Source organism: Myotis yumanensis, unplaced genomic scaffold, assembly GCF_028538775.1.
Source record: "Myotis yumanensis isolate MYYU_CA2020_CCGP unplaced genomic scaffold, mMyoYum1.0.hap1 SCAF_19, whole genome shotgun sequence".
In the NCBI taxonomy this organism is placed as follows: Eukaryota; Metazoa; Chordata; class Mammalia; order Chiroptera; family Vespertilionidae; genus Myotis; species Myotis yumanensis.
In genome coordinates, this window is record NW_027223770.1 from 13,510,476 (window position 1) to 13,524,365 (window position 13,890).

Here is a 13,890-nt window from a genome sequence, read left to right on the forward strand (position 1 = left end):
TTCCTAGGGGAGGGGGGTCCCAGGGCACCACGGACTCACATCCTGTGGGCTGCCTGCACAGACCCATCTGCGCTGCTTTCGCCCCAGATGGCCCGGCACCCGCTGGGGGCCGGGTGGTGTGCGCGTCGTCTGGAGGAGACTTCAGGGCCAGGCGCAGGGGGCTCTGTGCCTGCCAGAGATGCGTGCGTAAGGGCGCGCAGGTCCCTCCACGGCTGGGAACAAAGAGGCCGGAGTGAATTCTGAGCGGTGAACGCGGCGCCGTGGACGTGCCCTTACAATGGACTGAGAGCGAGGAGAGGGGTCCCCGCCACAAGAATGTGAGGGTGCCCGACTTGGTGCGCTCTGAGGAGGCGGAGCTGGGCGGGCAAGACTCTCCAGGGGCCGCCTCCCGCGCGCTGGGGAGAAAACGTCCGAAATAGGGCTTGAAACAGGGCTCGCTTTAGTCGAAACTCGGAAGATGCTGGGGGAAGGCGGTAGCGAGTGAGCCGAGGCGCAAGGCTCCCCGCGCAGTGCCGGGGCCCCACGTGGGACCCTGCGCCGGGAGAAGCCCGGGCTGCGGTCCTGTCCCGGCCTAGGGGGGGCCACGGCCTCCGCCCCCGCCCGCCCCTGCCGCCTCCTGCCCTCCGCCAGACTGCTGGTTCCCACTCTATATCACCGGCAGCCAGCCAAGCCCGAGCCTCGGTTTTACGGCCTGTGAAATGGTCTCATAGCGCCTACCTCGCAGCCAGCCGGCCGGCGCGGCGACATGCGGGTCTGGTCTTCACTCTTCGTCGCAGGCGGAGGGACGCGCCGCCAAGTCCAGGCCGCAGCTGCGCGCCGCGCTCCCAGGAGGCTGACCCCGAGCAGCTCCCGGCCCCCTGCCTCGATTTGCCCTCCTGCCCCGCGCAGCCGGGCCTCGGACCTCCCGGTCATGGAGGCGCGGCCGGCAGGGGGAGCGAGGCGGAAGGGAGCCGCGGCCCGTCCAGGTGAGGGATGGAGCCGTCCCGCAGGCAGCGGCGCGGCGCGCGCGGGACGGGGTGTGCGGGGCGCGGGGCCACTCGCGGGCGCGTTCCCTTTGGGCTGCGGCCTGTACCAGAGGAGGGGTGGGCGGCGCGAACGGCTGGGAGCCGGGGCGGTTGCCGGGCGGGGGAGCGTGGCGGAGCGGGAGGGCGGTGCGGCCCAGGAGGGACCTCGGGGAGATCGCCGGAGCGCAGCCCCGCTGGGCGGTGGAGGCAGCGGCCCTGCCCCGGGCTGGGGGCTCGGGGCGGCCTCGCGCCTCCGGCCTCTTTGGGCTCCTCCAAGTCGAGGGCTGCGGGAGGGCCCGCGCATGGAGCAGCGGGGTCCGGGGTTATGCAGTCGCGCGGGGTCAGAATCGGCAGCGGGTGGAGCGAGTCGCTCAGCGAACGGAGCAGCCAGGGTGGGGCCCCTCACACCGACCCAGCACCCTGTCGTGGACCACGAAGAACTTTCTCTGCTCTGAAGCTTTTGACAAAACAGCCGGCCCCTGGCAGGTCCCAGTTTGAGCAGGAAGGGGTTAACGAGGGCTGGGAGGACCCCCTCTCCCCTCCACCACCTCTGCCCTGGAGGGTCAGGGACCTCAGGATGCACCCCAGGGGGCTGACCCAGTCTCCAGGAAGGCCCAGGGTTTTTCACTTTCACTTCTCCCTTCTCAGTGTTGGTGTCACCCTGGGACTCACTGGGCCGCTGCCTTCAGGTGTTTGCCCAGATACAGGAGGAAGGCTCCCCCAGGTTTGGGGGACACCACCACTGGCACCCCGTGTGCTGGGACAACGTGCATCCAGACAACTCACAACCACATGCAGGAGCCCACCCCATGGAGCCCCCACATGGGGACCCACACATAAATGGGGGGGGGGGTATAGCTACCAGCAAAAGGTTCCCCTGGTGACATGGCCATGCACATCTCTGGGTGTGAACCGACAGCACTGGGCACAGCTCCTGCAACACTACTCGACCTGCCGCCACCAGTGTCCCCAGCCCCCTGTTCTGGAGGCAGGGTGCTGGCCCTGCTCATCAAGGAGGCATAGGGGAGCCTGGCTAGTCCCCTATCACACTCCTCCTCGGACCTGGCCCTAGGTCCCACAGGTCGCTGTCCCTGTCACAGCCCTGAAGGACCCCTCAGGGCTGGGGATGTGCCCTGCTATCAGCGTCCCTTCACTTCCACAGCCCATAAAGCCTGGGGGAGAGTGGGGCGCGAGGGGCTCGCTGCGCATGAAGTCACACACAGCACTACCCACATGCTCACCCACTGGCCTCACACTCTTTCCTGGACCTCAGGCCCCAAAGTCAGTTGCTTCCCATTGGAGCCCAATCCCTGGCCCCCAGTTTCCTGGGCCTTCCCTGCCTCCCAGCCAGCACCCCCTGCAGCCTAGGGTCTGAGGCCCTGGGATTGTAAAAACCTGGAGGAGAGACTGCCGGCCCCCTACCCCCATCCAGACAAGCACAGGCAAATGATGTGGTTGCAGGCGGAGAGGCCTTGGAAAGGAGGCCCTGACTGCCAGAACCTTAGTGCAGGACCAAGAGGCTCCTGGGAGGCACGGAGGCTTGCGAGGGAGACCCTGAACTGGAAGGCCATGGAGGCCTGTTCTGGTCAGAGGAGGTCCCAGAAGCAGTGGGTAGGAAAAGGCACAAGCTAAGCCAGGCCTTTTCATCCCAGATGCCTGTGCCTAAGGGCCTTGAGACCTCAGGCAGGCCCTGCCTCACTGTGTTGGGCCTAACTGCCCCAGGCGGGCAGGCTGACTGTGGAGTGGGTTGCAGCGAGGGGCAGCACACCACCGAACTGGGAGGCCTGAACTCCCTACGTGTCCTCAGCTCCCTTGGCCAGTCCAGGCTCCGCCCCCGGCCCTCCCTGCGCCTGGCCGGTGCGCAGGGAGGTCAGAGGAGCGGGCACTGCCCACCCTCCGGATGTATAAGCGTCCTGGCCAGAGGTGGGCGGTGTACGCGGGTTGCGCGTGACGCTGGGACTCCCGGGCTGCGCAGCCTGGGCGGTGTCCCTCTACTTGGGGTCCCCAGCCACAACAGTGAGCCCATCGAAGGGGGCCAGGGGCATTTGCTGGCCTGGGTACTGTCCTGCTTCGCAGAGGCCGTGTTGGAGCCCGAACTGCCCTCTCCTTACCCAGGTGCAGGGGCAGCCAGGGAGGAGGAGGCAGGAGGGGCTGAGGGCAGGGGCAGGGGCTGGGCTGGGCCCAGGCGGCCCCTGGTGTTTCATCCGTGCTCCACTGCCTTGGGCTGGGGCTGAGTGCTCCCGGTATAATCACCTTCCCTCTGGGGCTGTAGAAGCTGACGGAGAGAACCCTAGCCTCAGTGGGAGCAGTGGGATGTCCGAGGGGCCCTGGTCATGGAGGTCCCTGGGAGCAGAGGCGAGGGGCCAGGAACTTGAAAAGCAGAAGGGCCCTGTGCTCTCAGGGCGCCCCACCCGGCTGGGCCCCTCGGCTGCCACTGGTCGGGAGTGGGGGGCCGTGACGCCATAATCCCCTGGGTCCGGGCTAACGGCTGTGAGTGGCACCGCAGGCTCCCGCCCCCGGTTCCCGTGGGCTGGGCCGGCCTCGGTGCGGCTGGGTGCACGCAGTCGGAGGCGGCGCCGGCCAGGCCGCCGGGCGCCTATGGACGCGCGGAGCCCGCTGTCTCCCAGGGCCAGCGCGTTCAGCATCGCCTCTCTGGTTGCAGCAGAGGCCGCAGAGCGTGCCGCCCGCCTGGGCCCCGGGTCCCCCAACCGGGCGAAGCTTCACCGGCTGCTGGAATCCCCGGCCGGGATGCACTTCAGCACCGTCACCAGGGACATGGAAGGTGAGCCTTCCCGCAGCGTCTACGCCGACCGCCCTCCAGGTCCTCTGCCACTGCTGCCCCAGAGAGGGTTGGCAGGGCTGGGGCACGGAGTGGGTGGGAGGGGACCTCTGGTAGGGTGGGCTCCAGGCTTCCAGCTTCAACTCTGGGGCAAAGGAAGGGCAGGCATCCTGCCCGAAGCCAGTGCACCCTCCAGCCTGGGGACCCAGCTACAGAGACCTGCACAAAGCTAGACCCGGGCCCAGAAGCGGTGAGCGGAGGCGGGAAGGACAGGAGCCGGGGGCCAGAGAAAGGCGGTGGAGGTAGTAGCCCTGAGCTCGGAGAGGTGGGATGAAAGTACAAGGAACAAGGGGAAAGGAGAAAGAGAAAGACGCGAGGCAGCCAGGAGGAGGGGAAACTGAGAAAAGAAGAGAAAACACAGAAAACCCGAAAGGAGGATAGGGAAAAAGAGAAAGGAGAAAAAGAGAGGGCAAGAACAAAAAGAAGAAAGTGAAGGACATTTTAAGAAAGTCATTTAAAAAGAAAAAGTTAGAGAAAAACTTCAGTTTTAATTTTTTTAAAAAAAGAAAAAAGTGATGAATAACAAAGGAAGATATATAGAAACAAGAGGGAAAAGGCAGACTGAAAAGAAAAAGTGATGAAAAATAAAGTGGAAAGAAAAGACATAACAGGAAAAAGAGGAAGAGGCAGGAAAGCAAACAGAAATAAAGAGAAACGAAAGAGATAGTGGAGGAAGGAAAGACGAACAGGAGGGAAATTTTAAATGATCAAGACAAAGGTAAAAAAATAAATACACTGGAAAGAGAGCCTGGACAGAGAAGGGAGAAGTGCAACACGGGAGGGCGGCAGAGCGAGGGGCGGTGGACGGCCGGCGCTCTGGGGAGCCGGTCCGGGCGGTCGGGGGGCCCGGGCCGAGCAGCCGCGGCGGGCGGGCTGGGGGCCGGGGAGGGGGAAGGGGCGGAGGAGGGGCGCGGGAAGGGGAGGGGAAGGAGGCATTGTCTCGGCGGGGGGGTGGGGAGCGCGGGGCGGGGCGGGGCGGGGCGCCTCTTCGGGGCCGGCCCGCGGTGTGGGGCGGCGCGGCCCCGGGCGCGGCGCGGCGCCCGCCACTCGGCCCGGGGCGCGGGGGAGCGCTCACCTCGGCGGCGGGGCGGCGGCGGCGGCCCGCGGGTCATGATCTCCGCCGTGTCCAGCCCGTGGCTCACGCAGCTCTCGCACTTCTGCGACGTTGCAGCCTTCACGGCCAGCAGCCTGAGCAGCCTGGGGGCCGCCGGGGGCTTCCCGGGCGCCGCGTCGCCGGGCGCGGACCCATACGGCCCGCGCGAGCCGCCGCCGCCGCGCTACGACCCGTGCGCCGCCGCCGCCCCGGGCGCCCCTGGCCCGCCGCCGCCGCCGCCGCCGCCGCACGCCTACCCGTTCGCGCCGGCCGCCGGGGCCGCCACCAGTGCCGCTGCCGAGCCCGAGGGCCCTGGGGCCAGTTGCGCGGCCGCCGCCAAGGCGCCGGTAAAGAAGAACGCGAAGGTGGCCAGCGTGAGCGTGCAGCTCGAGATGAAGGCTCTGTGGGACGAATTCAATCAGCTGGGCACCGAGATGATCGTCACCAAGGCTGGCAGGTCAGGGCGCCCCTCTCCCCGCTGCGACCCTCCCCACGTGGCGCCGGTCTCGGGCAGCGGGCTTTGGCCCGATCCACGCGAGCGAGACCGAGAAGCGGGGTGGGGGGCGCGGCCTGGCCACCTGCGGGTCCCTCTCTGCGCGGGCCAGCTCCTTCGCTCTCCGAGTCCCGGCTCTAGCGACAGCCGCCTGGCGCGCCGGGCCGGAGGGTACTGCTCGGGAGGCCGGGAAGGCGGCGGAGAGAAACCCCGCGGACCTGCCGCCCGACCAGCAGCCCCAGGACCTGGCACCGCCAGAAACGGACCGGCTCAGAGCTCACCGAGCTTGGGGGGAAGGCAGCCGCCTATGGAGGGGCCTTGCCACCAGCCGGCTCTGCCTCCCGGTGGATCCCACCTCAAAGGAAACTCGGTCTTTGGTTCCTTAGTTCAGTCTATCCCGGCTAAAGAGGAGCAGCTGGGCAATTGTCGGGAACATTTTAGGGGAGAATTAAGACTCTAAAGCAGTGTGCTCTGTTCCGTGGAGATTGCTACCCAGTTGTCTTAGGCCTAAATTCCGAGTGATTGTGGGGCCTGGCTCTGCCGCTGGAGCCGGCGTCTTCCAATTGGCCTCTATTTGTTGTAAGGGCCCAGAGAGAAGAAGGGGAACAAGTTTTTCGATGCAACGGATTTGACCAACAGACAAAGGCGAGTGCCGGGCTGTGTCTAATGTACACACAGAGACACCAGCTCTGAGTCCGCCTGGCCAAAGGGAGCTCAGGGCCTGTTTGCAGAGCCTTCTGGTGGTTTCTGTTTCCTTGCTGAGGCCGTCCTCCCTGGGAAGCCTGGGGCCCACGCTCAGCTCCAGCTCAGTGGGTCTTCTCCAGGCTCTCCTTGCTGTCCTGGGCACCCCCTCTTCCCCAGGACTGTGCCCCAGCCCCTGGTCCAGGCCAGCCCAGCAAGGGTCTTGGCACCAGCTAGGCTTCACCCCAGGAGTCAGCATTCACCCTCCAGCCCGCAGAGGTGGGGTGGTGGTGGTGGCAGGCCAGTCCAGGAGGGCCAGCTCAGTGTCATCTGTTTTCTGCCCACCGCCTGCAGGGAGTGAGGGGAAGCCGTAGGAAGGACTGGGGGCCAGGCCTTGTGCTGTGCTCCAGAGCCCCGTGGGCAGGGCCGGCCCACAGCCAGCGGCCCATCCTGGAGTGGCATAATGCCCTCTCAAGAGCCTGATCTGGTCACCAAGGTGGAGTCCCGGGGGGAGGGAGAGTTAGAGACCACGAGGGCACCAGCCAAGTCTGCCCTGAGTAGCTGTGCCTTAGGGTTATGGTGGCAGTCAGGGGAGTGGGAACTTGTAAGTCCCCAAGGAAAGTAGGGAGACTCCAGCACTGGGCCTCACTGAGGGATTGGGGACAGCCTACGCGCAGTCGAACGGGCAACCAGGACTCTGGAATCTCACAGAATAACCCGGTTTCACTTTGTTGGAGCCGGGAGCCTAGATCGAGCTGGGGTGGCTCTGCTGAGGGCTGGCACTGGATCCCGCGGCTGGGGTGTCGCCAGCAGAGGCTAGCTCGGCAATTGCTAGGCTGGGTCCACACAGGCAAGGGTGACAGAAGCAATTGGCCAAGGCTAGGGCGTGGAGGTTCAGCTCCAGTGTGGAGCTAGCCATTTTCGTGTTTTAAAAAACGGGGGCAGGGGGGTTCCCTGCCGCTCCTCTTGCCCTCGCTGGGCAGGGGCCTGGTCGGGTCAGAGCAGCTGAGTGAGGGGAGATGAGATGGAGGGACCGGCCCCCAGACCACACACAGCAGTCACAGGGAGGCAGTCCGTCTCGGCTGGTTAAGGTGGAGCAACCCTGCCCTTCTCCGTCTAAGGTGACCTGCCTCCTTGCTGTCCTGTCCCCAGGCGCATGTTCCCCACCTTCCAAGTGAAGCTCTTTGGCATGGACCCCATGGCTGACTACATGCTCCTCATGGACTTTGTGCCCGTGGACGACAAGCGCTATCGGTGAGCGCCCAGCAGGACCCGGGAGGGTGCCCTGGGAAGCCACGGGTCCCTGCCTGGTGATGCCTTGGGTACAGCCCCCAACATTGGTAACTCGGTGGCCGCAGCCATCTGTGCCAGCTTCCCCACCCGCTTTTGTGTCCTGTTCCCTTCCCACCCTGTTGGACCCCAGACTCGCAAACACCCTGCCCCCAGAGGCTCTCCAGAACTCCCCTTAGGAGGTCACACAGGCTGGTTACCTCCCCACCAGCTTTAGGCCCAAGGCAGCGCCCATGCGGGGGAGACCCCAGCACACAGCCCCCCTTCTTCCTGTCTCCTCCCAGGAGGTGAACACCTTGTCCCCTTCCCCCACCCCCAGGGAATGCTGCCCCCACCCCCAGCAGGGCAGGAAAGGTGGGGTGACCGGGAGAGATTATGCAGGGCGGGCCTTAGCTGCCCGGACAATTAACAGCAATTAATAAAGAGAACGTGGTTTGCCAGGTGCCCCCAGGCAGCCTTCGTGGCCAAATCCAGGCGCCCGCTGAGCAGGCCACACTGGAGGCCAGCAGGGAAGCCCAGAACAGGCAGACCCGTGTGCAGCGAAATGTGGCACCAGGAGCTCGGCCTCCCTCCCCCCTCCTCTCCTCCCTCCTCCGTGCGGATTCCTGCTGTCTTGTGTTTGAGGACTGGAGGGAGTTTTCTGTTTTCTCTACAATTCCCCTCGGAAAAGCTCCCAGCCTGTGTGGCAGCCAAAGCTTCACCGATGGGGAGACTCATCAGAGGCACTTTCGGGGTTCACTCAGTTCGCCCCCACATGACGTGACCCATGCTCTGGTGCCGTCCCAGGTACGCCTTCCACAGCTCCTCCTGGCTGGTGGCCGGGAAGGCAGACCCTGCCACTCCAGGCCGAGTGCACTACCACCCTGACTCGCCTGCCAAGGGCGCACAGTGGATGAAGCAAATTGTGTCCTTCGACAAGCTCAAACTGACCAACAACCTGCTGGACGACAACGGCCACGTGAGCGATCCCCTTCCCCAGGCTACCACGGCGTCCCCACCCCTGCAGGCCCTCCGCACACCAGAGGCAGAGCTTGGGCAGCTTGGGGTGTGGATGAGGGACAGGCTGCAGAGAGCAGCCCTTCTGGTCAGGGGCTCACAGGGTCTGGTGGACCTCAGGCCTGGGAGAGGGTTCCTCATCCTTTGTTGGAGATTTTTAACTGGAAAGGATGGTGCCGGTGTGGAGGTAGGTGCAGGAGGCTTTCTGGAATCCCGGCTGGCGATGGGAGTCGCAGTAGTTCTTGAGGACATAAGGAAAGAGAATCCAAGCCTCGATCTTTTGCCACTCGGAGGAGCGTCTTTCCTGGTGGCCCCCCCCCCCGTCGGTCACAGTGTCCACTTGGGTTCCCCCTGGCCAGGCCTCATTTGGGGAGATAAGGGTTTTGCCCGAGTTCCCTGGGACGTTTGCTGCCTGTTAAGATCTTGGTCGATTTACTAGCTCCTGCCTCGACACCTTGTCTTCCAGATTATTCTCAACTCCATGCACAGATACCAGCCCCGTTTCCATGTGGTCTACGTGGACCCGCGCAAAGATAGTGAGAAATACGCCGAGGAGAACTTCAAAACCTTTGTGTTTGAGGAGACGCGCTTCACGGCCGTCACTGCCTACCAGAACCACAGGGTGAGCGAGGCCTTTGGACCCCCACCTTCAGCGCTTCTGGGGTGGGGTGACATTTTCAGCCCCTGCCTGGGAACTGAAGGTTTGGACCTGCAGATGACGGCCCCAGTGGAACAAAACCAGCATGCAGCCCCACCCCCAAGGGCCTCAAGCGCCCCCTCCCCTCGGCTGCAGGACGTCCCAGCCACCTATCAGGTTGACCTTTCAAGCAGCAACTGTCAATGCGGCCTGAAAGTTTGTTTTCCAAACCATTCCGGAAACTCCCCATCAGGGGCCAGATCTGAGGTTTACCCGGATTCCTAGGGCGCCCCTTAGCTCTTCTCCACTGCGCGGTGGGGGTGGAGGTGACCACATTCCCATCTCAGCCAGGGGCGTAGGGTCTCCATCCCAACCGCTTGGGGTTCCCAGAGGGGTTCCTTTCCAAGAAGGGAGGCTCCGCAGACATCCCGTCGCAGGAGAGAGGCACAACCTCAGTGGGGGAGGGGCGGCTGCGGGCCGGTTCAGTCCGCGGAGAGGAGGGGAGCCCGTCCCAGAGCAGCGCCTCTCAATGCTCCCCAACACTCTCCAATTGTCCGCGGAGGTCCAACAGCCCCCTGCGCAGGGCTCCGACGCTGGCTCAGTGCGCGCCCTCTTCCCCGCAGATCACGCAGCTCAAGATCGCCAGCAACCCTTTCGCCAAAGGCTTCCGAGACTGCGACCCCGAAGACTGGTGAGTGTCCCGAGGAGACAGCGAGCGCCACCGGGCGCCTGCACGGGGCATCCCCCGACCCACCGCCCGCCTCCCTCCCACAGGCCCCGTAACCACCGGCCCGGCGCGCTGCCGCTCATGACCGCCTTTGCGCGCTCGCGGAACCCGGTGGCCTCCCCCGGGCAGCCCAACGGCGCGGAGAAAGGTAGGGCCGGGGTCGTGGGATCCGGGCCGCGGCTCCGCGCGCGCTCCGCCCCCGGGAGGCGGCTGTGCCCGGCCTTGCCTGCGCCTCAGGGGCGCTCGCGGCCTTCCCGCCGCTTGCACAACGGCCGTGGCGGCGGGCAAGCGCGCACTCGCCCGCCCGGCCCGACGGCTGAGCCCCGCCCTGCCGCCCGCGGAGGGGCGCGGGCTCCTGGGGAGGGCCGGGGTCTCGGGCTGGATCGGAGAGAAGGGGGGGTGGCCTAGCGCCTCATCCTGCCCGCGGGACTCTCGCGGGTCCCCTCCGCGGGTCGGCCCCCACGCTCACCCGTCGGCCCTTCTCGCAGACGCGGCCGACGGCCGGCGAGAATTCGAGCGCGATGCGGGCGGGCCGGCCGTGCTCGGGGACCCGGCGCCCCCGCCGCCGCTGCTGGCGCGCGTGCTGAGCCCCGCGTTGCCCGGGGCTGGCGGCGCCGGTGGCCTCGTCCCGCTGCCCGGCGCGCCCGGAGGCCGGCCCAGCCCCCCGCACCCCGAGCTGCGCCTGGAGGCGCCCGGCGCGTCGGAGCCGCTGCACCACCACCCCTACAAGTACCCGGCAGCCGCCTATGACCACTACCTCGGGGCCAAGAGCCGGCCGGCGCCCTACCCGCTGCCCGGCCTGCGCGGCCACGGCTACCACGCGCACGCACACTCGCACCACCACCCGGTGAGCCCGGCGGCCGCGGCCGCCGCCGCCGCTGCTGCCGCCGCCGCCGCCGCCAACATGTACTCGGCAGGGGCCGCGCCGCCTGGCTCCTACGACTACTGCCCCAGATAACGCGGCCGCCCCCCCGCGGGCCCGGGCAGCCCTGAGGCCGGCAGGGAACGCGCCCCAGCCCCGGGCCTCCGCGGGTCCCCCCTTCTCCAGCCTCGCAGCCACGGGCTCCTCCGCCCTCCGCCCAAGCGCTGTCGGAAGACCTGGTTCTCCAGTCCGGGCGCCACCGCGGCCCCCCTCCCCGCCCCGGCCCGGAGGGGCACGGGCCGCGCCGCCAGTGCCAAAGCGCCCGGTCAGCGCGGAAGGAAGTGATATTTATTGTTCTCCGCGAGACCGCGTCGCCCCCGGCCCGGCCAGCAGCTGCCGTGTAGACGACCCGGGAGCCCTGTCTGCAGGCGGTGTAGATACGTGTAGATATTTGTAGATACTGTAGATATCGCGCCTTCAGCGACTTGATAAACGGTTTCGCCTCTTTTGGAAGCTGCCTGCGTGTCCATTTATTTGAGAACAGCTAGGTCTCGCGGGGGATCTCAGGGGCAGCGAATCCGTTGGACTCAGGGACTTGAGGGTCTGCCCAGCTCTAGTTCCCGAAGGCCGCAGGTCGGGCCTTGGGCGGAGCCGGGGGTCCCTGCAGTGCCCTTCGAGCCCCTTTCTGGAGCCCCTTCCCGGCCACGCCTCTCTCCGTCCTCTCCCCGCCCCCTCGGCGTCAGGCGGGGTCGGGTTGGCTCTTACTGCCCCCTCCCGGCGTTCCCCCGACCCTGCCCGCGCGCCCCTTTCCCGCTTGGACGTGGCAGCTTCACCCCCGGGCTGTGGGTACCAGGGCTCCGCCCAGCCCCAGGTGTGCATCCGGCCTTTTTACTTAAACTCCTCGCCCGGGCAGTTGTCCCTCGTCTAGGACTTGGATCCACGCCCAGGTCCTGTTGTCAGGACCGGTGCCGGTTCTGTGTGCTTTTCCAGGGAAGCTGGGAATGACGGTCCTGACAGAGCACTGTCACTGGGGATTGGCAAGGGAGAAGCCTGCCTCTGATGAAGGAAAGAAAAAACAGGCAGTTCTGCTCTCCTTGCATTTCCCCTGGCTGGCCCGGCCCTGCCCGCGTTTCCCCTGTTTATTGACTCTATTCACTGCGAGTGTCCCCACGGAGTGACCTGCACAGGGGGCACAATGACAGTCGTCATGAGTCATCTTGAAACCTGTCTGTGAAGCATTTTTCCCAGGCCAGGTGGTGAGGGACCTCTCCCCGTTAACTCAACACCAGGGATGGGGCCAGGGGAACCCTTTGATCCCTCCCTTCCTGCGTCCAGGCAGGAAAAGCTGACAGCCAGTCAATGTCAAGGCTGCTCACTTGGACACAAAGTGAACGGGAAATGCAAGTGGTTGGGGTTTCGTCCTAGTGTTTGTGACCATCGCTGCCACGGGCAGTGGCAGCCTGATCCCATCTCTCTGAGGGCATGGCCAGGCATTTCCTCATGTCTGCCCTGGACTGGACGCTTTCTGCCCAGATGTGTTTGCCCGGGGGGCAGGGGGGAGGGTGAAGTGACCGAGGGTTTAGAAATTGGATTGCAGAACTGGTGCCATGAAGTGGTCTAGGGAGTGACCAAAGCTGCTGAGGGGTGAGCTCTGGAGCCAGAGCCCCCCCCCCCCAAAGCCCCCAAGGGTGTGAAGACGCTTGCAGCCTCTGTTCAAGTGGCCAGCAGGCTCCGTGGACACCGCTTCAGGGTTGCACTCCTAAGGAAAGCCCTGGACACCACCCTATGGACACCTGTCCAACCCTGCTCCCCAGGGCAGAGGTCCCTCTGAGGGCAGCCTGTTTGGAATTTGCACCACAAATGCACCCACACCCTTCCTTGTCCTGGGAGGCCTGCAGGAGTGATGGGCTGTGGTTGGCCCTACAGACCCAGCGTCCCCTGCAGGTGCCGGGCACCTCTCCAGGGCCCACTGTGATTCTCAGGCCTCCCTCTCTGCATATAGGCCATGGGGTGAGGAGGGGGGGCAGAGGGGGAGAACCTCAGTTGGAGAGATCTCCGTTTTGCTTTTTTTCAAAGCTAAAGCCCCTTAGAATGAATGATGGTGCCTGGTGTTTGCAGACGGGAGGACACAGCAGCACACATCTTCGACGTGCAGCTTCCCTCCTTGTGCATGTGACCTCCTCCCACATCATAACCACTCAACAGGGAGAGCCACACTGCTGTCCAACACGGTGGCCACTAGCCATAGGGGCCACTTACATTTTAATGAAGGAAAATAGGATAAAATTAAACATTGGGTTCCTCACGGGCTACATTCCGAGTGCTGGACACTACAAATGAGGGCTTGCCTTGCACTGAAGAAACCCCCCTGAGGGCATGGTTTTCTCTCCTCTACCCCATGGTGAGTCTGCCCAACTAAGAACTGTGCCCCGCCAGCACAGCCAGGTTCGGTGAGCCTGAGAGGGGGCGGTGAAGGATTTAGAAAAGACAGACAAGAGAAGAAAGCTGGGCGCTAGGTGGGATGCTGCCCTCTCTGATGGAGAGACAGCACCAAAGCCTGCAAGCCGAGTCTTTATTTTATAGCCAGATTCCACCAGGCAAAGTAAGGGCGTGGTCAAAATCTTTACAATGTTCTCCCGGGTTTCGAATCTACTCAATTACACGCACCTGATCAAGCTTTGTTTACTTGCTGCACCTCCCGCAGCCCATATCACTCAGCCACGTGGGACCACAGGTTCGGACCATACGGTCAAGCTTACGACCATAGCCTTTGGCTGTAATTGTGCTGGGACTTGCACGTGGCTTTGCCACGAGAGGATCGTGCCCTCTCATTAGTCCCAGGCTGGAGCCTGTCCAAACGCTGTAGCCGCTCTCCACAAAGAACTTTTCATGAATGGGGTGCCTGGGCTGGCTGCTCCTGCTTCAGGGTGTGTCGCCAGGCTGTCCCACGCTGCTGCTCACTTGGCAGTTCTCAGTGCTGACCAGCATCCCGTCTCCTGTGAAGGGCACCTGGTTGTTTGAGGAGGATGCGTCAATGTTCGGCGCTGAGGGCGGGGCTGGCTCCTCCGGGCAGCCTGTGTGCAGGCCATGCATCACCTCGCCAGGTTACTGTGCTGTCACCCCGCCTTGCATCCTGGGATGGGGGTGGTGAACGAAGGGCTAATTTGGGTTACCCAGCTTCTCCCAATTTTCCAAAGGCACCAGGGCATCTCTCGGTCATTCATTGCTGAGAGGAGTGCTTGGTGACCGCCCCCAGCTGCAGGTTCGG

At 64.7% G+C, this 13,890-nt stretch overlaps 1 protein-coding gene across 2 annotated transcripts; it reads left to right on the plus strand.

Moving 5' to 3' along the window:
* Positions 1-3,666: 3,666 nt before the first annotated feature.
* TBX1 (T-box transcription factor 1) lies at positions 3,667-11,135 on the plus strand. Of its 2 annotated transcripts, XM_070399782.1 has the most exons (8): positions 3,667-3,786; positions 5,015-5,393; positions 7,263-7,364; positions 8,187-8,358; positions 8,863-9,018; positions 9,657-9,724; positions 9,808-9,908; positions 10,249-11,135. In XM_070399782.1, exons 1-8 carry the CDS (start codon positions 3,753-3,755, stop codon positions 10,716-10,718), a joined length of 1,482 nt encoding a protein of 493 aa, XP_070255883.1. In that variant the 5' UTR covers positions 3,667-3,752; the 3' UTR covers positions 10,719-11,135. The 2 variants fall into 2 exon arrangements, with proteins under 2 accessions (XP_070255883.1, XP_070255882.1); XM_070399781.1 differs by lacking the exon at positions 3,667-3,786 and having other exon boundaries at positions 4,910-5,393.
* Positions 11,136-13,890: the final 2,755 nt, after the last annotated feature.